Below are 26,958 nucleotides of genomic sequence, written 5' to 3' on the forward strand. Positions count from 1 at the left end.
GGACTGGACCAGGTTAGCGTTATGGGGACTGGACCAGGTTAGCGTTATGGGGACTGGACCAGGTTAGCGTTATGGGGACTGGGCCAGGTTATGGGGACTGGGCCAGGTTATGGGGACTGGACCAGGTTATGGGGACTGGACCAGGTTATGGGGACTGGACCAGGTTAGCGTTATGGGGACTGGACCAGGTTATGGGGACTGGACCAGGTTAGCGTTATGGGGACTGGACCAGGTTATGGGGACTGGACCAGGTTAGCGTTATGGGGACTGGACCAGGTTATGGGGACTGGACCAGGTTAGCGTTATGGGGACTGGACCGGGTCAGACCTTAACCCTCCTGCGGGTCACTCCTCTTCTCCATGTAGCGCCACACGGCAGGGGTCAGTTAGCGAGTTGACCTCCTGGGATAATCCCCAAGACTCTTCCAGTGAACCGTTTCAGCTGTCACGCTATATAAGACACCATGAGGCCTTGACTAAAGCTGTAGGAACATTTTGTGTTTTTGTCTTTTCCCCAACCTCCAGATTGAGGAGGAGATTAAGGGTTGTCTGGACTTCCTGCGTACGGTCTACGACTGTTTTGGTTTCTCCTTCAAACTCAACCTGTCCACCCGGCCTGAGAAGTTCCTGGGAGAGCCTGCGGTCTGGGATCAGGCTGAGAAGGTAACGTAGACTTTATAAAGGGTTTATTAAGTTTCACTGTCACAGGCCCAAGTACAGTGAAATGCATCTCTTGCAGCTCTAACCAAACAAGGCCATAATCAATAACAATCTAATACTATGATTAACAAGGGAGAACAAAAACACAAAGTAAACAAGGATACAGTTAATACCATAATATATACAGTTAATACCATACTATATACAGTTAATACCATACTATATACAGTTAATACCATAATATATACAGTTAATACCATAATATATACAGTTAATACCATACTATATACAGTTAATACCATACTATATACAGTTAATACCATACTATATACAGTTAATACCATAATATATACAGTTAATACCATAATATATACAGTTAATACCATAATATATACAGTTAATACCATAATATATACAGTTAATACCATAGTATATACAGGGTCAGGTTAATACCATACTATATACAGTTAATACAATACTATATACAGTTAATACAATACTATATACAGTTAATACCATACTATATACAGGGTCAGGTTAATACCATACTATATACAGGGTCAGGTTAATACCATACTATATACAGGGTCAGGTTAATACCATACTATATACAGTTAATACCATACTATATACAGTTAATACCATACTATATACAGTTAATACCATACTATATACAGTTAATACCATACTATATACAGTTAATAAAATACTATATACAGGGTCAGTTAATACCATACTATATACAGTTAATACCATACTATATACAGTTAATACAATACTATATACAGTTAATACCATACTATATACAGTTAATACCATAATATATACAGTTAATACCATACTATATACAGTTAATACCATACTATATACAGTTAATACCATACTATATACAGTTAATACCATACTATATACAGTTAATACCATACTATATACAGTTAACACCATACTATATACAGTTAACACCATACTATATACAGTTAACACCATACTATATACAGGGTCAGTTTTAATACCATACTATATACAGTTAATACCATACTATATACAGGGTCAGGTAATACCATACTATATACAGGGTCAGGTAATACCATACTATATACAGTTAATACCATACTATATACAGGGTCAGTTAATACCATACTATATACAGTTAATACCATACTATGTACAGTTAATACCATACTATGTACAGTTAATACCATACTATGTACAGTTAATACCATACTATGTACAGTTAATACCATACTATGTACAGTTAATACCATACTATGTACAGTTAATACCATACTATGTACAGTTAATACCATACTATATACAGTTAATACCATACTATATACAGGGTCAGTAGCTATATACAGGGGCAGGTTAATACCATACTATATACAGGGTCAGTTTTAATACCATACTATATACAGGGTCAGTTTTAATACCATACTATATACAGTTAATACCATACTATATACAGGGTCAGTTAAAACCATACTATATACAGTTAATACCATACTATATACAGGGTCAGTTAATACCATACTATATACAGTTAATACCATACTATATACAGGGTCAGTTAATACCATACTATATACAGTTAATACCATACTATATACAGGGTCAGTTAATACCATACTATATACAGTTAATACCATACTATATACAGGGTCAGGTAATACCATACTATATACAGGGTCAGGTAATACCATACTATATACAGTTAATACCATACTATATACAGGGTCAGGTTAATACCATACTATATACAGTTAATACCATACTATATACAGTTAATACCATACTATATACAGTTAATACCATACTATATACAGTTAATACCATACTATATACAGTTAATACCATACTATATACAGTTAATACCATACTATATACAGGGTCAGGTTAATACCATACTATATACAGGGTCAGTTAATACCATACTATATACAGTTAATACCATACTATATACAGTTAATACCATACTATATACAGGGTCAGTTTTAATACCATACTATATACAGGGTCAGGTTAATACCATACTATATACAGTTAATACCATACTATATACAGGGTCAGTTAATACCATACTATATACAGTTAATACCATACTATATACAGGGTCAGTTAATACCATACTATATACAGGGTCAGTTAATACCATACTATATACAGGGTCAGGTTAATACCATACTATATACAGGATACAGTTAATACCATACTATATACAGGGTACAGTTAATACCATACTATGTACAGTTAATACCATACTATGTACAGTTAATACCATACTATGTACAGTTAATACCATACTATGTACAGTTAATACCATACTATGTACAGTTAATACCATACTATGTACAGTTAATACCATACTATGTACAGTTAATACCATACTATGTACAGTTAATACCATACTATGTACAGGGTCAGTAGCTATATACAGGGGCAGGTTAATACCATACTATATACAGGGTCAGTAGCTATATACAGGGGCAGGTTAATACCATACTATATACAGGGTCAGTTAATACCATACTATATACAGTTAATACCATACTATATACAGGGTCAGTTAATACCATACTATATACAGTTAATACCATACTATATACAGGGTCAGGTAATACCATACTATATACAGGGTCAGGTAATACCATACTATATACAGTTAATACCATACTATATACAGGGTCAGGTTAATACCATACTATATACAGTTAATACCATACTATATACAGTTAATACCATACTATATACAGGGTCAGGTTAATACCATACTATATACAGGGTCAGGTTAATACCATACTATATACAGGGTCAGTTAATACCATACTATATACAGGGTCAGTTAATACCATACTATATACAGGGTCAGGTTAATACCATACTATATACAGTTAATACCATACTATATACAGTTAATACCATACTATATACAGGGTCAGTTTTAATACCATACTATATACAGGGTCAGTTAATACCATACTATATACAGGGTCAGGTTAATACCATACTATATACAGTTAATACCATACTATATACAGGGTCAGTTAATACCATACTATATACAGGGTCAGGTTAATACCATACTATATACAGTTAATACCATACTATATACAGGGTCAGGTTAATACCACACTATATACAGTTAATACCATACTATATACAGGGTCAGTTAATACCATACTATATACAGTTAATACCATACTATATACAGGGTCAGGTTAACACCATACTATATACAGTTAATACCATACTATATACAGGGTCAGTTAATACCATACTATATACAGTTAATACCATACTATATACAGGGTCAGTTAATACCATACTATATACAGTTAATACCATACTATATACAGGGTCAGTTAATACCATACTATATACAGTTAATACCATACTATATACAGGGTCAGTTAATACCATACTATATACAGGGTCAGTTAATACCATACTATATACAGGGTCAGGTTAATACCATACTATATACAGGATACAGTTAATACCATACTATATACAGGGTACAGTTAATACCATACTATGTACAGTTAATACCATACTATGTACAGTTAATACCATACTATGTACAGTTAATACCATACTATGTACAGTTAATACCATACTATGTACAGTTAATACCATACTATGTACAGTTAATACCATACTATGTACAGTTAATACCATACTATGTACAGTTAATACCATACTATGTACAGTTAATACCATACTATATACAGGGTCAGTAGCTATATACAGGGGCAGGTTAATACCATACTATATACAGGGTCAGTAGCTATATACAGGGGCAGGTTAATACCATACTATATACAGGGTCAGTTAATACCATACTATATACAGTTAATACCATACTATATACAGGGTCAGTTTTAATACCATACTATATACAGGGTCAGTTAATACCATACTATATACAGTTAATACCATACTATATACAGGGTCAGTTAATACCATACTATATACAGTTAATACCATACTATATACAGGGTCAGTTAATACCATACTATATACAGTTAATACCATACTATATACAGGGTCAGTTAATACCATACTATATACAGTTAATACCATACTATATACAGGGTCAGGTAATACCATACTATATACAGGGTCAGGTAATACCATACTATATACAGTTAATACCATACTATATACAGGGTCAGGTTAATACCATACTATATACAGTTAATACCATACTATATACAGTTAATACCATACTATATACAGTTAATACCATACTATATACAGTTAATACCATACTATATACAGTTAATACCATACTATATACAGGGTCAGGTTAATACCATACTATATACAGGGTCAGTTAATACCATACTATATACAGTTAATACCATACTATATACAGTTAATACCATACTATATACAGGGTCAGTTTTAATACCATACTATATACAGGGTCAGGTTAATACCATACTATATACAGTTAATACCATACTATATACAGGGTCAGTTAATACCATACTATATACAGTTAATACCATACTATATACAGGGTCAGTTAATACCATACTATATACAGGGTCAGTTAATACCATACTATATACAGGGTCAGGTTAATACCATACTATATACAGGATACAGTTAATACCATACTATATACAGGGTACAGTTAATACCATACTATGTACAGTTAATAACATACTATGTACAGTTAATACCATACTATGTACAGTTAATACCATACTATGTACAGTTAATACCATACTATGTACAGTTAATACCATACTATGTACAGTTAATACCATACTATGTACAGTTAATACCATACTATGTACAGTTAATACCATACTATGTACAGTTAATACCATACTATATACAGGGTCAGTAGCTATATACAGGGGCAGGTTAATACCATACTATATACAGGGTCAGTAGCTATATACAGGGGCAGGTTAATACCATACTATATACAGGGTCAGTTAATACCATACTATATACAGTTAATACCATACTATATACAGGGTCAGTTTTAATACCATACTATATACAGGGTCAGTTAATACCATACTATATACAGTTAATACCATACTATATACAGGGTCAGTTAATACCATACTATATACAGTTAATACCATACTATATACAGGGTCAGTTAATACCATACTATATACAGTTAATACCATACTATATACAGGGTCAGTTAATACCATACTATATACAGTTAATACCATACTATATACAGGGTCAGGTAATACCATACTATATACAGGGTCAGGTAATACCATACTATATACAGTTAATACCATACTATATACAGGGTCAGGTTAATACCATACTATATACAGTTAATACCATACTATATACAGTTAATACCATACTATATACAGTTAATACCATACTATATACAGTTAATACCATACTATATACAGTTAATACCATACTATATACAGGGTCAGGTTAATACCATACTATATACAGGGTCAGTTAATACCATACTATATACAGTTAATACCATACTATATACAGTTAATACCATACTATATACAGGGTCAGTTTTAATACCATACTATATACAGGGTCAGGTTAATACCATACTATATACAGTTAATACCATACTATATACAGGGTCAGTTAATACCATACTATATACAGGGTCAGGTTAATACCATACTATATACAGTTAATACCATACTATATACAGTTAATACCATACTATATACAGGGTCAGTTAATACCATACTATATACAGTTAATACCATACTATATACAGGGTCAGTTAATACCATACTATATACAGTTAATACCATACTATATACAGGGTCAGGTAATACCATACTATATACAGGGTCAGGTAATACCATACTATATACAGTTAATACCATACTATATACAGGGTCAGGTTAATACCATACTATATACAGTTAATACCATACTATATACAGTTAATACCATACTATATACAGGGTCAGGTTAATACCATACTATATACAGGGTCAGGTTAATACCATACTATATACAGGGTCAGTTAATACCATACTATATACAGGGTCAGTTAATACCATACTATATACAGGGTCAGGTTAATACCATACTATATACAGTTAATACCATACTATATACAGTTAATACCATACTATATACAGGGTCAGTTTTAATACCATACTATATACAGGGTCAGTTAATACCATACTATATACAGGGTCAGGTTAATACCATACTATATACAGTTAATACCATACTATATACAGGGTCAGTTAATACCATACTATATACAGGGTCAGGTTAATACCATACTATATACAGTTAATACCATACTATATACAGGGTCAGGTTAATACCACACTATATACAGTTAATACCATACTATATACAGGGTCAGTTAATACCATACTATATACAGTTAATACCATACTATATACAGGGTCAGGTTAACACCATACTATATACAGTTAATACCATACTATATACAGGGTCAGTTAATACCATACTATATACAGTTAATACCATACTATATACAGGGTCAGTTAATACCATACTATATACAGTTAATACCATACTATATACAGGGTCAGTTAATACCATACTATATACAGTTAATACCATACTATATACAGGGTCAGTTAATACCATACTATATACAGGGTCAGTTAATACCATACTATATACAGGGTCAGGTTAATACCATACTATATACAGGATACAGTTAATACCATACTATATACAGGGTACAGTTAATACCATACTATGTACAGTTAATACCATACTATGTACAGTTAATACCATACTATGTACAGTTAATACCATACTATGTACAGTTAATACCATACTATGTACAGTTAATACCATACTATGTACAGTTAATACCATACTATGTACAGTTAATACCATACTATGTACAGTTAATACCATACTATATACAGTTAATACCATACTATATACAGGGTCAGTAGCTATATACAGGGGCAGGTTAATACCATACTATATACAGGGTCAGTAGCTATATACAGGGGCAGGTTAATACCATACTATATACAGGGTCAGTTAATACCATACTATATACAGTTAATACCATACTATATACAGGGTCAGTTTTAATACCATACTATATACAGGGTCAGTTAATACCATACTATATACAGTTAATACCATACTATATACAGGGTCAGTTAATACCATACTATATACAGTTAATACCATACTATATACAGGGTCAGTTAATACCATACTATATACAGTTAATACCATACTATATACAGGGTCAGTTAATACCATACTATATACAGTTAATACCATACTATATACAGGGTCAGGTAATACCATACTATATACAGGGTCAGGTAATACCATACTATATACAGTTAATACCATACTATATACAGGGTCAGGTTAATACCATACTATATACAGTTAATACCATACTATATACAGTTAATACCATACTATATACAGTTAATACCATACTATATACAGTTAATACCATACTATATACAGTTAATACCATACTATATACAGTTAATACCATACTATATACAGGGTCAGGTTAATACCATACTATATACAGGGTCAGTTAATACCATACTATATACAGTTAATACCATACTATATACAGTTAATACCATACTATATACAGGGTCAGTTTTAATACCATACTATATACAGGGTCAGGTTAATACCATACTATATACAGTTAATACCATACTATATACAGGGTCAGTTAATACCATACTATATACAGGGTCAGGTTAATACCATACTATATACAGTTAATACCATACTATATACAGGGTCAGTTAATACCATACTATATACAGTTAATACCATACTATATACAGGGTCAGGTTAACACCATACTATATACAGTTAATACCATACTATATACAGTTAATACCATACTATATACAGGGTCAGGTTAATACCATACTATATACAGGGTCAGTTAATACCATACTATATACAGGGTCAGTTAATACCATACTATATACAGTTAATACCATACTATATACAGTTAATACCATACTATATACAGGGTCAGTTTTAATACCATACTATATACAGGGTCAGGTTAATACCATACTATATACAGTTAATACCATACTATATACAGGGTCAGTTAATACCATACTATATACAGGGTCAGGTTAATACCATACTATATACAGTTAATACCATACTATATACAGGGTCAGTTAATACCATACTATATACAGTTAATACCATACTATATACAGGGTCAGGTTAACACCATACTATATACAGTTAATACCATACTATATACAGTTAATACCATACTATATACAGGGTCAGGTTAATACCATACTATATACAGGGTCAGGTTAATACCATACTATATACAGGGTCAGTTAATACCATACTATATACAGTTAATACCATACTATATACAGTTAATACCATACTATATACAGGGTCAGTTAATACCATACTATATACAGGGTCAGGTTAATAGCATACTATATACAGTTAATACCATACTATATACAGGGTCAGTTAATACCATACTATATACAGGGTCAGGTTAATACCATACTATATACAGTTAATACCATACTATATACAGGGTCAGGTTAATACCACACTATATACAGTTAATACCATACTATATACAGGGTCAGTTAATACCATACTATATACAGTTAATACCATACTATATACAGGGTCAGGTTAACACCATACTATATACAGTTAATACCATACTATATACAGGGTCAGTTTTAATACCATACTATATACAGGGTCAGTTTTAATACCATACTATATACAGGGTCAGTTTTAATACCATACTATATACAGGGTCAGTTAATACCATACTATATACAGTTAATACCATACTATATACAGGTAATACCATACTATGTACAGGTAATACCATACTATGTACAGTTAATACCATACTATGTACAGTTAATACCATACTATGTACAGTTAATACCATACTATGTACAGTTAATACCATACTATGTACAGTTAATACCATACTATATACAGGGTCAGTAGCTATATACAGGGGCAGGTTAATACCATGCTATATACAGGGTCAGTTTTAATACCATACTATATACAGGGTCAGTTTTAATACCATACTATATACAGGGTCAGTTAATACCATACTATATACAGGGTCAGTTAATACCATACTATATACAGTTAATACCATACTATATACAGGGTCAGTTAATACCATACTATATACAGTTAATACCATACTATATACAGTTAATACCATACTATATACAGTTAATACCATACTATATACAGTTAATACCATACTATATACAGTTAATACCATACTATATACAGTTAATACCATACTATATACAGTTAATACCATACTATATATACTAAATACCATACTATATATACTAAATACCATACTATATACAGTTAATACCATACTATATATACTATATACAGTTAATACCATACTATATACAGGGTCAGGTTAATACCATACTATATACAGTTAATACCATACTATATACAGTTAATACCATACTATATACAGTTAATACCATACTATATACAGTTAATACCATACTATATACAGTTAATACCATACTATATACAGTTAATACCATACTATATACAGTTAATACCATACTATATACAGTTAATACCATACTATATACAGGGTCAGTTAATACCACACTATATTCAGTTAATACCATACTATATACAGGGTCAGGTTAATACCATACTATATACAGGGTCAGGTTAATACCATACTATATACAGTTAATACCATACTATATACAGGGTCAGTTAATACCATACTATATACAGTTAATACCATACTATATACAGGGTCAGGTTAATACCATACTATATACAGGGTCAGGTTAATACCATACTATATACAGTTAATACCATACTATATACAGTTAATACCATACTATATACAGTTAATACCATACTATATACAGGGTCAGGTTAATACCGCACTATATACAGGGTCAGTTAATACCATACTATATACAGGGTCAGGTTAATACCATACTATATACAGTTAATACCATACTATATACAGGGTCAGTTAATACCATACTATATACAGTTAATACCATACTATATACAGGGTCAGTTAATACCATACTATATACAGGGTCAGTTAATACCATACTATATACAGGGTCAGTTAATACCACACTATATACAGGGTCAGTTAATACCATACTATATACAGTTAATACCATACTATATACAGGGTCAGGTTAATACCATACTATATACAGTTAATACCATACTATATACAGGGTCAGTTAATACCATACTATATACAGGGTCAGGTTAATACCATACTATATACAGTTAATACCATACTATATACAGGGTCAGTTAATACCATACTATATACAGGGTCAGGTTAATACCATACTATATACAGTTAATACCATACTATATACAGGGTCAGGTTAATACCATACTATATACAGTTAATACCATACTATATACAGGGTCAGTTAATACCATACTATATACAGTTAATACCATACTATATACAGGGTCAGTTAATACCATACTATATACAGTTAATACCATACTATATACAGTTAATACCATACTATATACAGTTAATACCATACTATATACAGTTAATACCATACTATATACAGTTAATACCATACTATATACAGTTAATTCCGCACTATATACAGGGTCAGGTTAATACCGCACTATATACAGGGTCAGGTTAATACCGCACTATATACAGGGTCAGTTAATACCATACTATATACAGTTAATACCATACTATATACAGGGTCAGTTAATACCATACTTTATACAGGGTCAGTTAATACCATACTATATACAGGGTCAGGTTAATACCATACTATATACAGGGTCAGGTTAATACCATACTATATACAGGGTCAGGTTAATACCATACTATATACAGGGTCAGGTTAATACCGCACTATATACAGGGTCAGGTTAATACCGCACTATATACAGGGTCAGGTTAATACCGCACTATATACAGGGTCAGGTTAATACCGCACTATATACAGGGTCAGGTTAATACCGCACTATATACAGGGTCAGGTTAATACCGCACTATATACAGGGTCAGGTTAATACCGCACTATATACAGGGTCAGGTTAATACCGCACTATATACAGGGTCAGGTTAATACCGCACTATATACAGGGTCAGGTTAATACCGCACTATATACAGGGTCAGGTTAATACCGCACTATATACAGGGTCAGGTTAATACCATATTAAACTCAGCAAAAAAAGAAACATCCCTTTTTCAGGACCATGTCTTTCAAAGATCACTCGTGAAAATAGCAGACCTGCTCCAACCTCAACTCTGTTCTCCTGTGTGATTTGCAGCAACTGGAGAACAGTCTGAATGAGTTTGGCGAGAAGTGGGTCCTCAACCCTGGGGACGGGGCCTTCTACGGGCCGAAGGTAAGACCTACCAATGTTATCATGTTGGATAAAGGATCAACAGGGGAGTATGGTGTCTCAACTCTGTCAAACTAACTCATCATGGAGGAATGGAAACAGTACTTATACCCCGTGCTGTCGTGACCCTGTGCTGTCGTGACCCCGTGCTGTCGTGACCCCGTGCTGTCTTGACCCCGTGCTGTCGTGACCCCGTGCTGTGTGTTATTTCCTGGTTGTAGATTGACATCCAGATCAAGGATGCTATTGGTCGATACCACCAGTGTGCCACCATCCAGCTGGACTTCCAGCTACCAATCCGCTTCAACCTCACCTTTGTCAGGTAACACTTCCTCTGACATCTCTGTAACACAGTTTGCGATTGGTTGCTAGACAGGAGTTTGTTGACAGAGCAGCATCGTGATTGGTCGCATTATTTCTAAAGGTGCTCTGTGGTTGGTCGGTCAACTGGCTAGAAATGGGGAGAACAGGGTCACTGTGTGGAACTGAAGATCATTTTGAGGACTTTATTTTTATGCTAGATGTGTCTGATGGAAATATGTGTGTGTGTGTGTGTGTGTGTGAGCCATGACGGAGACGATAAGCAGAGGCCAGTCATCATCCACAGAGCCATCCTGGGATCAGTAGAGAGGATGATCGCTATCCTCACTGAGAACTACGGAGGGAAATGGTGAGGGGCTGTATTAATACTACTATCCTCACTGAACTACGGAGGGAAATGGTGAGGGACTGTATTAATACTACTATCCTCACTGAACTACGGAGGGAAATGGTGAGGGGCTGTATTAATACTACTATCCTCACTGAACTACGGAGGGAAATGGTGAGGGACTGTATTAATACTACTATCCTCACTGAGAACTACGGAGGGAAATGGTGAGGGGCTGTATTAATACTACTATCCTCACTGAACTACGGAGGGAAATGGTGAGGGGCTGTATTAATACTACTATCCTCACTGAACTACGGAGGGAAATGGTGAGGGGCTGTATTAATACTACTATCCTCACTGAGAACTACGGAGGGAAATGGTGAGGGGCTGTATTAATACTACTATCCTCACTGAGAACTACGGAGGGAAATGGTGAGGGGCTGTATTAATACTACTATCCTCACTGAACTACGGAGGGAAATGGTGAGGGGCTGTATTAATACTACTATCCTCACTGAACTACGGAGGGAAATGGTGAGGGGCTGTATTAATACTACTATCCTCACTGAACTACGGAGGGAAATGGTGAGGGGCTGTATTAATACTACTATCCTCACTGAACTACGGAGGGAAATGGTGAGGAGCTGTATTAATACTACTATCCTCACTGAACTACGGAGGGAAATGGTGAGGGGCTGTATTAATACTACTATCCTCACTGAACTACGGAGGGAAATGGTGAGGGGCTGTATTAATACTGATACTATCTGATCTGACTACTATCTGATCTACTGTAGCTGGTAATACTGACTCTACTGTAGCTGGTAATACTGACTCTACTAATATATAATCTACTGTAGCTGGTAATACTAGTACTGAGAGGGACAAACAGCCGTAATATTGTTTTTCAAGAGAAGATCTTTAGGGAGTATGCGAGTACATCCGTTTGTTTAGCCGAGTTCTGCTGTATGCAGAATTTTACAGGAGAAATCTGAAAAATGACATTTCCATCAGTAAGATTTTGAGTTTGATTTCCAAAACGACGACGGCTGTAGCTTTCAAATTTAATTGTCACTTGAAAAGAAAATGCATGGGTTCACCCAAAACAAATCGCAGGAGCTGGTACCGGGTCCAAAGCAGCTGCTAAGAGAGTTTTAACAGCATAAAAACGTGGTAATAAGACGTCGATACCTTCCTCTCCTCCCCAGGCCGCTGTGGCTGTCTCCTCGTCAGGTGATGGTGGTACCTGTAGGACCCACCCTGGATGACTATGCTCAGAAGATCCGTGATGATTTCCACCGTGGAGGTTTGATGACTGACGTAGACTGTGATGCCAGCTGCACCCTGAACAAGAAGATACGCAACGCGCAACTGGCACAGTACAACTTCATCCTGGGTGAGTGGTGGTGGGGTCTAGGGTATGGGCTGGGTGGTGGGGTCTAAGGTATGGGCTGGGTGGTGGGGTCTAGGGTATGGGCTTTGGGCTGGGGGGGGGGTCTAGGGTATGGGCTTTGGGCTGGGTGGTGGGGTCTAGGGTATGGGCTGGGTGGTGGGGTCTAGGGTATGGGCTGAGTGGTGGGGTCTAGGGTTTGGGCTGAGTGGTGGGGTCTAGGGTATGGGCTGAGTGGTGGGGTCTAGGGTATGGGCTGAGTGGTGGGGTCTAGGGTATGGGCTGAGTGGTGGGGTCTAGGGTATGGGCTGGGTGGTGGGGTCTAGGGTATGGGCTGGGTGGTGGGGTCTAGGGTATGGGCTGGGTGGTGGGGTCTAGGGTATGGGCTGGGTGGTGGGGTCTAGGGTATGGGCTGGGTGGTGGGGTCTAGGGTATGGGCTGGGTGGTGGGGTCTAGGGTATGGGCTGGGTGGTGGGGTCTAGGGCTGGGTGGTGGGGTCTAGGGCTGGGTGGTGGGGTCTAGGGCTGGGTGGTGGGGTCTAGGGCTGGGTGGTGGGGTCTAGGGCTGGGTGGTGGGGTCTAGGGTATGGGCTGAGTGGTGGGGTCTAGGGTATGGGCTGAGTGGTGGGGTCTAGGGTATGGGCTGGGTGGTGGTGGTGGGGTCTAGGGTATGGGCTTTGGGCTGGGTGGTGGTGGTGGGGTCTAGGGTATGGGCTTTGGGCTGGGTGGTGGTGGTGGGGTCTAGGGTATGGGCTTTGGGCTGGGTGGTGGTGGTGGGGTCTAGGGTATGGGCTTTGGGCTGGGTGGTGGTGGTGGGGTCTAGGGTATGGGCTTTGGGCTGGGTGGTGGTGGTGGGGTCTAGGGTATGGGCTTTGGGCTGGGTGGTGGTGGTGGGGTCTAGGGTATGGGCTGAGTGGCGGGGTCTAGGGTATGGGCTGAGTGGCGGGGTCTAGGGTATAGGCTGTGGGGTATGGGCTTTGGGCTGGATGGTGGGGTCTAGGGTATGGGCTTTGGGCTAGATGGTGGGGTCTAGGGTATGGGCTTTGGGCTAGATGGTGGGGTCTAGGGTATGGGCTTTGGGCTGAGTGGTGGGGTCTAGGGTATGGGCTTTGGGCTAAGTGGTGGGGGGGTCTAGGGTATGGGCTTTGGGCTGAGTGGGGGTGGCGGGGTCTAGGGTATGGGCTTTGGGCTGGGTGGGGGGTCTAGGGTATGGGCTGAGGGGTGGTGGGGGGTCTAGGGTATGGGCTTTGGGCTGAGGGGTGGTGGGGGGTCTAGGGTAAGGGCTTTGGGCTGGGTGGCGGGGTCTAGGGTATGGGCTGAGTGGTGGTGGGGTCTAGGGTATGGGCTTTGGGCTGGGTGGTGGGGTCTAGGGTATGGGCTTTGGGCTGAGTGGTGGTGGGGTCTAGAGTATGGGCTTTGGGCTGGGTGGTGGTGGGGGGGTCTAGGGTATGGGCTTTGGGCTGAGTGGCGGGGTCTAGGGTATGGGCTTTGGGCTGAGTGGTGGTGGCGGGGTCTAGGGTATGGGCTGAGTGGTGGTGGGGGGTCTAGGGTATGGGCTGAGTGGTGGTGGGGGGTCTAGGGTATGGGCTTTGGGCTGGGTGGTGGGGTCTAGGGTATGGGCTTTGTGCTGGGTGGTGGTGGGGGGGTCTAGGGTATGGGCTTTGGGCTGAGTGGTGGGGTCTAGGGTATGGGCTTTGGGCTGAGTGGGGGTGGTGGGGTCTAGGGTATGGGCTGGGTGGTGGTGGTGGGGTCTAGGGTATGAGCTGAGTGGTGGTGGTGGGGTCTAGGGTATGGGCTTTGGGCTGAGTGGGGGTGGTGGGGTCTAGGGTATGGGCTGAGTGGTGGTGGTGGTGGGGTATGGGCTTTGGGCTGAGTGGGGGTGGCGGGGTCTAGGGTATGGACTTTGGGCTGGGTGGGGGGTCTAGGGTATGGGCTGAGTGGTGGTGGGGGGTCTAGGGTATGGGCTTTGGGCTGAGTGGTGGGGTCTAGGGTATGGGCTTTGGGCTGGGTGGTGGTGGGGTCTAGGGTATGGGCTTTGGGCTGAGTGGTGGTGGTGGGGTCTAGGGTATGGGCTTTGGGCTGGGTGGTGGGGTCTAGGGTATGGGCTTTGGGCTGGGTGGTGGTGGGGTCTAGGGTATGGGCTTTGGGCTGGGTGGTGGTGGTGGGGTCTAGGGTATGGGCTGAGTGGCGGGGTCTAGGGTATGGGCTGTGGGGTATGGGCTTTGGGCTAGATGGTGGGGTCTAGGGTATGGGCTTTGGGCTGAGTGGTGGTGGTGGGGTCTAGGGTATGGGCTTTGGGCTGAGTGGTGGGGTCTAGGGTATGGGCTTTGGGCTGAGTGGTGGGGGGTCTAGGGTATGGGCTTTGGGCTGAGTGGGGGTGGCGGGGTCTAGGGTATGGGCTTTGGGCCGGGTGGGGGGTCTAGGGTATGGGCTGAGGGGTGGTGGGGGGTCTAGGGTATGGGCTTTGGGCTGAGTGGTGGTGGGGTCTAGGGTAAGGGCTTTGGGCTGGGTGGCGGGGTCTAGGGTATGGGCTTTGGGCTGAGTGGTGGTGGGGTCTAGAGTATGGGCTTTGGGCTGGGTGGTGGTGGGGGGTCTAGGGTATGGGCTTTGGGCTGAGTGGCGGGGTCTAGGGTATGGGCTTTGGGCTGAGTGGTGGTGGCGGGGTCTAGGGTATGGGCTGAGTGGTGGTGGGGGGGTCTAGGGTATGGGCTGAGTGGTGGTGGGGGGATCTAGGGTATGGGCTTTGGGCTGGGTGGTGGGGTCTAGGGTATGGGCTTTGTGCTAGGTGGTGGTGGGGGGGTCTAGGGTATGGGCTTTGGGCTGGGTGGGGGGTCTAGGGTATGGGCTTTGGGCTGGGTGGTGGGGTCTAGGGTATGGGCTGGGTGGTGGGGTCTAGGGTATGGGCTGAGTGGTGGGGTCTAGGGTATGGGCTGAGTGGTGGGGTCTAGGGTATGGGCTGAGTGGTGGGGTCTAGGGTATGGGCTGGGTGGTGGGGTCTAGGGTATGGGCTGGGTGGTGGGGTCTAGGGTATGGGCTGGGTGGTGGGGTCTAGGGTATGGGCTGGGTGGTGGGGTCTAGGGTATGGGCTGAGTGGTGGGGTCTAGGGTATGGGCTGAGTGGTGGGGTCTAGGGTATGGGCTGGGTGGTGGGGTCTAGGGTATGGGCTGGGTGGTGGGGTCTAGGGTATGGGCTGGGTGGTGGTGGTGGGGTCTAGGGTATGGGCTTTGGGCTGGGTGGTGGTGGTGGGGTCTAGGGTATGGGCTTTGGGCTGGGTGGTGGTGTTGGGGTCTAGGGTATGGGCTTTGGGCTGGGTGGTGGTGGTGGGGTCTAGGGTATGGGCTTTGGGCTGGGTGGTGGTGGTGGGGTCTAGGGTATGGGCTGAGTGGCGGGGTCTAGGGTATGGGCTGAGTGGCGGGGTCTAGGGTATAGGCTGTGGGGTATGGGCTTTGGGCTGGATGGTGGGGTCTAGGGTATGGGCTTTGGGCTAGATGGTGGGGTCTAGGGTATGGGCTTTGGGCTAGATGGTGGGGTCTAGGGTATGGGCTTTGGGCTGAGTGGTGGGGTCTAGGGTATGGGCTTTGGGCTAAGTGGTGGCGGGGTCTAGGGTATGGGCTTTGGGCTGAGTGGGGGTGGCGGGGTCTAGGGTATGGGCTTTGGGCTGGGTGGGGGGGTCTAGGGTATGGGCTGAGGGGTGGTGGGGGGTCTAGGGTATGGGCTTTGGGCTGAGGGGTGGTGGGGGGTCTAGGGTAAGGGCTTTGGGCTGGGTGGCGGGGTCTAGGGTATGGGCTGAGTGGTGGTGGGGTCTAGGGTATGGGCTTTGGGCTGGGTGGTGGGGTCTAGGGTATGGGCTTTGGGCTGAGTGGTGGTGGGGTCTAGAGTATGGGCTTTGGGCTGGGTGGTGGTGGGGGGTCTAGGGTATGGGCTCGAGTGGCGGGGTCTAGGGTATGGGCTTTGGGCTGAGTGGTGGTGGCGGGGTCTAGGGTATGGGCTGAGTGGTGGTGGGGGGGTCTAGGGTATGGGCTGAGTGGTGGTGGGGGGGTCTAGGGTATGGGCTTTGGGCTGGGTGGTGGGGTCTAGGGTATGGGCTTTGTGCTGGGTGGTGGTGGGGGGGTCTAGGGTATGGGCTTTGGGCTGAGTGGTGGGGTCTAGGGTATGGGCTTTGGGCTGAGTGGGGGTGGTGGGGTCTAGGGTATGGGCTGGGTGGTGGTGGTGGGGTCTAGGGTATGAGCTGAGTGGTGGTGGTGGGGTCTAGGGTATGGGCTTTGGGCTGAGGGGGGGTGGTGGGGTCTAGGGTATGGGCTGAGTGGTGGTGGTGGTGGGGTATGGGCTTTGGGCTGAGTGGGGGTGGCGGGGTCTAGGGTATGGACTTTGGGCTGGGTGGGGGGGTCTAGGGTATGGGCTGAGTGGTGGTGGGGGGGTCTAGGGTATGGGCTTTGGGCTGAGTGGTGGGGTCTAGGGTATGGGCTTTGGGCTGGGTGGTGGTGGGGTCTAGGGTATGGGCTTTGGGCTGAGTGGTGGTGGTGGGGTCTAGGGTATGGGCTTTGGGCTGGGTGGTGGGGTCTAGGGTATGGGCTTTGGGCTGGGTGGTGGTGGGGTCTAGGGTATGGGCTTTGGGCTGGGTGGTGGTGGTGGGGTCTAGGGTATGGGCTGAGTGGCGGGGTCTAGGGTATGGGCTGTGGGGTATGGGCTTTGGGCTAGATGGTGGGGTCTAGGGTATGGGCTTTGGGCTGAGTGGTGGGGGGGTCTAGGGTATGGGCTTTGGGCTGAGTGGGGTGGCGGGGTCTAGGGTATGGGCTTTGGGCCGGGTGGTGGGGTCTAGGGTATGGGCTGAGGGGTGGTGGGGGGTCTAGGGTATGGGCTTTGGGCTGAGTGGTGGTGGTGGGTCTAGGGTAAGGGCTTTGGGCTGGGTGGCGGGGTCTAGGGTATGGGCTTTGGGCTGAGTGGTGGTGGGGTCTAGAGTATGGGCTTTGGGCTGGGTGGTGGTGGGGGGTCTAGGGTATGGGCTTTGGGCTGAGTGGCGGGGTCTAGGGTATGGGCTTTGGGCTGAGTGGTGGTGGCGGGGTCTAGGGTATGGGCTGAGTGGTGGTGGGGGGTCTAGGGTATGGGCTGAGTGGTGGTGGGGGATCTAGGGTATGGGCTTTGGGCTGGGTGGTGGGGTCTAGGGTAGTCAGTTGTATAGGGAAAGGGGGGATACCTGGTCAGTTGTATAAGGAAAGGGGGGATACCTGGTCAGTTGTATAGGGAAAGGGGGGGATACCTGGTCAGTTGTATAAGGAAAGGGGGAATACCTGGTCATTTGTATAAGGAAAGGGGGGGATACCTGGTCAGTTGTATAGGGAAAGGGGGGATACCTGGTCATTTGTATAAGGAAAGGGGGGGATACCTGGTCATTTGTATAAGGAAAGGGGGGGATACCTGGTCAGTTGTATAGGGAAAGGGGGGATACCTGGTCATTTGTATAAGGAAAGGGGGGATACCTGGTCATTTGTACAACTAAATGCCTTCAACTGAAATGTGTCTTCCACATTTAACCCAACCCCTCTGAATCAGAGAAATGCGGGGGGCTGCCTTGCTCTGGGGCAGAATTACATGTTTTTACCTTGTCAGCTCGGGGATTTAATCCAGCAACCTTTCGGTTACTGGCAAAACGCTATGACACTCTGAAATTCAAGTACTGGAATACCTTGAAAATCAGACATTTTCTCAAGTTGGTACTTGAAATATCGGAAAAATGTAGATTCAATCCTGCCTGGCAGGATATTGATGTTTTATGAATGTGTTTTTCCAGACCCAGCCAGGGATGTAGCGGAGGATAAACACACTAAAACACCAGTTAGCTTTTTTATAATTTACCCACTTTCTTTCCCCGCGTTGATCATCGCTCAAAAGACTTCTTGATCGGCGTTCTAATCGTGCCTCTACCGCTGAACGAGTGGAATCATGAATGATTCATGTGTGCTCCTTATCCTCCCCTGTATTTGCCGCGTTAACAGCGCAAGTCATTAAACACTCTTAACGAGAAACTCCGCCCACGACACAGGCTGAGAGGTGAAATGAACTACCTCAGCCCAGACCTACAGTGGCAAGTAGCAGAGAGACGCCCCTGACAGTGAAAATTATTTTAACATTCCTCGACTCCTGCCGTGTCAACAGACATCCCCAGACAACCCCCCTGACTCTCGGGAAGGAGTGTACCAGTGGTAAATAGTGGCAGATAGTCAGATGGCTAGCTAGGTAGCTCAAGGACTCTGGCTATTAATTAGCCCGGTGGCTATTAATTAGCCCGGTGGCTATTAATTAGCCCGGTGGCTATTAATTAGCTTAAACCTTTTAGTTTAAACCTTTTTATAACCAATTATTATGCTGTTAGTGTACAGTATATACACTACTGAAATATTTAATACATATTTTGTTTTTGTTAGTCATACTGGACGATTCCTCGTTTTTGTCATTTTGAAGCTTCTGTATTGCCCTCATCTGCAACATACTACGATTCCCAGGGTGCATTTCATCTCGCAGGAAGCAATGATCCACCTAGTTAGCCTGCGTTTATATTAGCTAGCTGGCTCTCAAGCCCAGATGAAGCTTAGTCTAAATATATTGCTTATGTCATAAGTTGAGGTCATTTCCCTTTACTTTTGGGTTGTAAATCTATTATAATGCTTGCGTGAATGTGATGCTGAATATACAGTGTACAGAATATGACAGACTGACCAGGTGAAAGATATGATCCCTTATTGATGTGACTTGCTAAATCCACTTCAATCAGTGTTGATGAAGGGGGAGAGACGGGTTATAGAAGGATTTTTAATCCTTGAGACAATTGAGACATGGGGTGTGTGTGTGTGTGTGTGTGTGCCATTCAGAGGGTGAACGGGCAAGACAAAATATTTAGGTGCCTCTGAACGGCTTATGGTAGTAGGTGCCAGGCCTACCGGTTTGACTGCTCGGATTTTCACGTTCAACAGTTTCCTGTGTGTATCAACAATGGTCCACCTCCCAAAGGACATCCAGCCAACTGGACACAACTCTGGGAAGATTTTGTCAAGGTGGGCCAGCATCCCTGTGGAACGCTTTCGATACTTTGTAGAGTCCATTACCCTGATGAATTAAGGCTGTTCTGAGGGCAAAAGGGTGTGCAACTCAATATTAGGAAGGTGTTCCTAATGTTTTGTTCACTCAGTGTATGTTAATGTCGTTGTCACTAACTGCAAAACACTCAATAATTTTTTTAAATTTATTAATAAAATTGTATTCGTCACATGCGTCGTAAACATCCTGTTTAGACTAACAAGAAATGTTTACTTACGGGCCCTGGGAAAAACAAAAAGATAACACAAGTAGGCTGGACAATAGAACGAGTCAAAATTCACCCAAGGCTGAAAAACGGCCAAAGAACGTTGGCTAAGCTGGAACATTAGCGCGAACCCGGAACATTAGCGCGAACCCGGAACATTAGCGCGAACCCGGAACATTAGCGCGGACCCGGAACATTAGCGCGAACCCGGAACATTAGCGCGAACCCGGAACATTAGCGCGAACCCGGAACATTAGCGCGAACCCAAATGAATTGAAACTTCGCTGAGCCTCTTCTGACCAGAGTGCTGCTTACAACTCCATTTCCCCTAAATGGCACCAACAAATGTATCCCTTTTTATTTTACCACTACAATCTGTTCTTAGGACAAAACAACTGGAGAAACTGTGTAGAAAGTGAACATCTGCAACTCGACGGCGTCAACTGTAATGAGGAAGTAAGGAATAAATATTCACTTCTGAGTTTCTGGTCTAGTGATGGATGACAGCTGGCCAGATTTACATCATTACAAAAGGAGATTCTCCTGATTTTTGTAAAATGGTGACCAACTTGGGAAAAAAATCTAAATATACACATTGTGAGATATTTGGTGAAATAGACAGTCATGCCCCCTATTTCTCCTATAGGAAACAATGGGACGCTTTCAGTTCCTGGTTTTAACTACCAGCAATTGATCACAGCGTACTGTGCAACCCAAATGTACATCATTAGAAATAATATATTGTCCTGAATGAAATATATTCAGAGCCTGTGACTTTTTCCACATTTTGTTACGGCCTTATTCTAAAATGGATGAAATAAAACATTTTCCTCATCAATCTACACACAATACCCCATAATGACATCACAATACCCCATAATGACATCACAATACCCCATAATGACATCACAATACCCCATAATGACATCACAATACCCCATAATGACATCACAATACACCATAATGACAAAGCGAAAACAAATGTATTAAAAATAATAAAAAAGGGTACCTTTTTATAAGTATTCAGACCCTTGGAGGCGCGGGTGGTTGGAGGCGCGGGTGGTTTAGGTGGTTGGAGGCGCGGGTGGTTGGAGGCGCGGGTGGTTGGAGGCGCGGGTGGTTGGAGGCGGGGGTGGTTTAGGTGGTTGGCGGCGCGGGTGGTTTAGGTGGTTGGCGGCGCGGGTGGTTTAGGTGGTTGGCGGCGCGGGTGGTTGGCGGCGCGGTGGTTGGCGGCGCGGTGGTTTAGGTGGTTGGCGCGCGGGTGGTTTAGGTGGTTGGCGGCGCCGGGTGGTTGGAGGCGCCGGGTGGTTTAGGTGGTTGGCGGCGCGGGTGGTTTAGGTGGTTGGCGGCGCGGGTGGTTGGCGGCGCGGGTGGCCTGGGTGGTCTAGGTGGTTGGCGGCGCGGGTGGTTGGCGGCGCGGGTGGCCTGGTTGGCGGCGCGGGTGGTCTAGGTGGTTGGAGGCGCGGGTGGTCTAGGTGGTTGGAGGCGCGGGTGGTTGGAGGCGCGGGTGGCCTAGTAACCGAAAGATTGCATGATCGAATCCCTGAGCTGACAAGGTAAAAATCTGTCGTTCTGCCCCTGAACAAGGCAGTTAACCCACTGTTCCCCGGTAGGCCGTCATTGAAAATTGTTAAGACAGTCGCTAAGATGAAACGGTTAGTTGCAAACTCTTAGTGAAAACGGGGGTCAATGCAGACAGTCCGGGTATCTAACCGAATGTCTTATTTGGGATCGGTGTCCCGGTTGAGCTAACGTAGGCTAATGTGATTAGCATGAGGTTTTAAGTAACAAGAACATTTCCCAGGACATAGACATATCTGATATTGGCAGAAAGCTTAAATTCTTGTTATTCTAACTGCACTGTCCAATTTACAGTAGCTATTACAGTGAAATAATACCATGCTATTGTTTGAGGAGAGTGCACAGTTATGAACTTGAAAATGTATTAATAAACCAATTAGGTACATTTGGGCAGTCTTGATACTTTTTGAACAGAAATGCAGTGGTTCATTGGATCAGTCTAAAACGTTGAATGTACACTGCTGCCCTCTAGTGGCCAACATCTAAATTGCAGCTGTGCTTGAATAATACGTTATAGCCTTTTCTCTTGCATTTGAAAGATGATGGTACAAAAACAATACCAAACGGTTGGATCTTTGTATTATCTTTTACCAGATCTATTGTGTTCTCCTACATTTCTTTCACATTTCCACAGTGGTAAAATATGTTTCCTTTCAAATGGTATCAAGAATATGCATATCCTTGCTTCAGGGCCTGAGTTACAGGCAGTTAGATTTGGGTATGTCATTTTAGGGCAAAAAGGGGCGGCTCCTTGAGGTTTTAAACCACATTCCAAACAAGTTATGTTCATGTCATTGTCACCAATCAACTGCAATACACTCAAATGATTTGTATGTAGCTGCTAACTAACTAGTTAACAAGCTAGCTAGCCCGACTGCTAGATCTGAAATGTGTTTGCAACAATAACAGCGGAGTTACATCTTAGCGACTGTCTAACTACACGTCGGCCTGTTAGAAGAACACATTTATTATGAAATTTACAGGCAAATCATTACGGAATCGTAGTCTCTCAGCCTCTCTTTGGTGCTAACGTGACGTTAGCAATGCTAGCTAGCTAAACCTGCTGCATCTGAAATGGTGTGTTCAACGATAACTGGCAAATACAGCCTCAACTGTCCAAGCAGCCATCCAACAACACTGGAGGCCTATTGGAACTAATAAAATGTATGAATGTTTAAAAGTAATTCGACGTGAAAATGTTTAGATTTAGTTTAATTTAGGCTGTTTAGAAAGTGCACAATGGCTGCCGGAGCTGCACCTTCGGTCGATGATAGTGGGAGTGGTTTTTCCAAATGGAATCATGGGAGTTTGAGCCTTGAACAACATAAAAAAAAAATGTTAAGCTGACCATTAAATCTCATTCTATAGGTTTTTGAGCGTCTATTTAATATATTTTCACATGTTATTAGACGACGACAACCAGAGCAACATGCAGCAGGGAGTTTCAATATGATCAGAAAACTACAGATGTGTTAAATAGACAGCTGGAATCGACTGGTCATCTCAGAGATCCATACTTGAAAGCGTAACAGAGAAGCAATTTACAGTTTTGTTTATCACTAAACAGTCAAGACATTTTAAATGATAACGAAATTCTCTTTCTTTTCTGTCCAGTTGTGGGAGAGAAGGAGAAGACCAGTGAGACGGTGAACGTGCGCACGCGTGACAACAAGGTGCACGGCGAGCGCTGCGTCCATGAGTGTATGAAGCGTCTCCAACAGCTGAAGGCCTCACGCAGCCGCAACGCAGAGGAGGAATTCTGATACCACTCGGACGGTCCTGTTCAGTGAACCGCATCTCATCGAGGATTTCAACTTTTTTCACTGGTTCAACTTTGAGTCAAACCGAAAGTGCAGAACTCCCGAGTCCTTAGAGGCAACTCACTCGCTCGGCCTGTCTTTTACTTAACTTGACTACGCATCTCTGTCCGCATTTCTTAATAAACAGGTTTTTTTGGGGGGGGGCTTTTTGAAATCGCATTCTAATTCGTTTAACGTTTTGATAAAACATTATAAAGCAATCACGATTCTTTCAATGGAACCTCCAATGTCCTCTCTTGTAATCTGTGAAACTCATGATACTGTTGATGATCTGCTTGTAGAACTGTTACAAGGGATGACCTCTACTTTAAATTGATTTATACCACTTTGCCTCTTTCTCCTCATTGGTTTACATTACAAAGGGAAACCAGAAAGTGACCGTAAGTTTTACATTACTGTAACAAGTGGAGTTCACTGCTGTCAACTGTAGGAACAACCGTTTTCATGACATCAAAGAATTGTAAATATGTAATGCAATTTTGAAAACGTAAAAAATAAAATATTTCTTACATTAGTTTGGTTTTGTTATCCATTGTCCTATCACCGGCCCTGTCCAAAATAGCACCACTCTTGTAAAGTTTGGTTGGTTTATTGATAAAGGAAATGGAAGCTGTGCAGAACCCTATTAGTAGAAGCCCTGTGTTGATGGCTAGATGTCAATGTCGAACCAATGAGCTGCTTTTCCTGAAAATGTCTATCTGATATAGCTAGCTAGTTCTAGTGTACATTAAATGTTACAGCCACAACATCATGATCATGTAGTCCTGCAGAGCAGCGAGGAGGAGAAATGCCTGCTTTGGGTGAGCTAGCTAGAACATCAACTAGCTAGCTAGAGCATCAACTAGCTAGCTAGAACATCAGATATTTTTAAGTCAAGCATGGATAGAGCTAGTTATCTGTATTACTTTTACCTCATGCACATCATCTGTATCGGTGTTACATCCAAACCTTGTTTTAATCTATTTGTACTGTAAACTACTTCCTGGCTGGCTCTGTCCAGGGGTGACATTGGACTAGGCCATAGTGTCTCCCAACCCCTGTCTCAGTCCCCAGTAATTATTCTGCAATAGCTTACGTGCCGGTGGGCTAGTGACAAGCTTGTCTTATCCGGACCCGTATTCGCAAAGCGTCTTAGAGTAGGAGTGCTGATCTAGGATCAGTCTTTACTTTTACATCATAATGAAGCAAATTATATTGACTGGTGGGACCTGACACTACATTTACATTTTAGTCATTTGGCAGACGCTCTTATCCAGAGCGACTTACATACATTTCATTTTTTTTGTTTTGTACTGGCCCCCCGTGGGAATCGAACCCACAACCCTGGCATTGCGCACACCATGCTCTACCAACTGAGCCACAGGGAAGACCCGCCTTTTCTCTCTGTGCCTCCCCTCCCGGAGGAGCTGAGCCAATCCGACTGCAGCTTTGGACACCTGGCCTGATTTCACCGCGCGTTCTACCTTGTCCCAGACCCCTGCTGTTGATCAGGGCTCTTCTGATTAACGTGAGACAATAGTAATGCATTTGGAACAACGGTGAGTGTTGTGTTGGGGTTGTATATCCCTATGTTGCTAATGTGAACATTTAGCTGGTCCGGAGTGGACTATATTTCAATCTAAATTATTCACTACCATCCATCATTATCCATGACTACCATCCATCATGATCCATGGCTACCATCCATCATTATCCATGACTCCCATCCATCATTATCCATGACTACCATCCATTATCCATGACTACCATCCATCATTATCCATGGCTACCATCCATCATTATCCATGACTATTATCCATGGCTACCGTCCATCATTATCCATGACTACCGTCCATCATTATCCATGACTCCCATCCATCATTATCCATGACTACCGTCCATCATTATCCATGGCTACCGTCCATCATTATCCATGGCTACCGTCCATCATTATCCATGGCTACCGTCCATCATTATCCATGGCTACCATCCATCATTATCCATGACTACCGTCCATCATTATCCATGACTCCCATCCATCATTATCCATGACTACCGTCCATCATTATCCATGGCTACCGTCCATCATTATCCATGGCTACCGTCCATCATTATCCATGGCTACCATCCATCATTATCCATGGCTACCATCCATCATTATCCATGGCTACCGTCCATTATCC

At 42.6% G+C, this 26,958-nt stretch overlaps 1 protein-coding gene across 1 annotated transcript in view; it reads left to right on the plus strand.

Moving 5' to 3' along the window:
- The window catches only part of LOC106585996 (threonine--tRNA ligase 1, cytoplasmic), a 69,153-nt gene extending 43,843 nt beyond the window's left edge, over window positions 1-25,310 (plus strand). The window contains exons 13-18 of the mRNA XM_045706835.1: window positions 525-662; window positions 11,983-12,060; window positions 12,279-12,379; window positions 12,623-12,727; window positions 13,918-14,105; window positions 24,591-25,310. Of these exons, the coding sequence (XP_045562791.1) occupies window positions 525-662; window positions 11,983-12,060; window positions 12,279-12,379; window positions 12,623-12,727; window positions 13,918-14,105; window positions 24,591-24,739 (759 nt within the window). The 3' untranslated portion in view covers window positions 24,740-25,310. The remainder of the gene's footprint in view (window positions 1-524; window positions 663-11,982; window positions 12,061-12,278; window positions 12,380-12,622; window positions 12,728-13,917; window positions 14,106-24,590) is intronic.
- The last annotated feature ends 1,648 nt before the right edge of the window (window positions 25,311-26,958 follow it).

The sequence above is a fragment of the Salmo salar genome, chromosome ssa24 (genome assembly GCF_905237065.1).
Source record: "Salmo salar chromosome ssa24, Ssal_v3.1, whole genome shotgun sequence".
In the NCBI taxonomy this organism is placed as follows: Eukaryota; Metazoa; Chordata; class Actinopteri; order Salmoniformes; family Salmonidae; genus Salmo; species Salmo salar.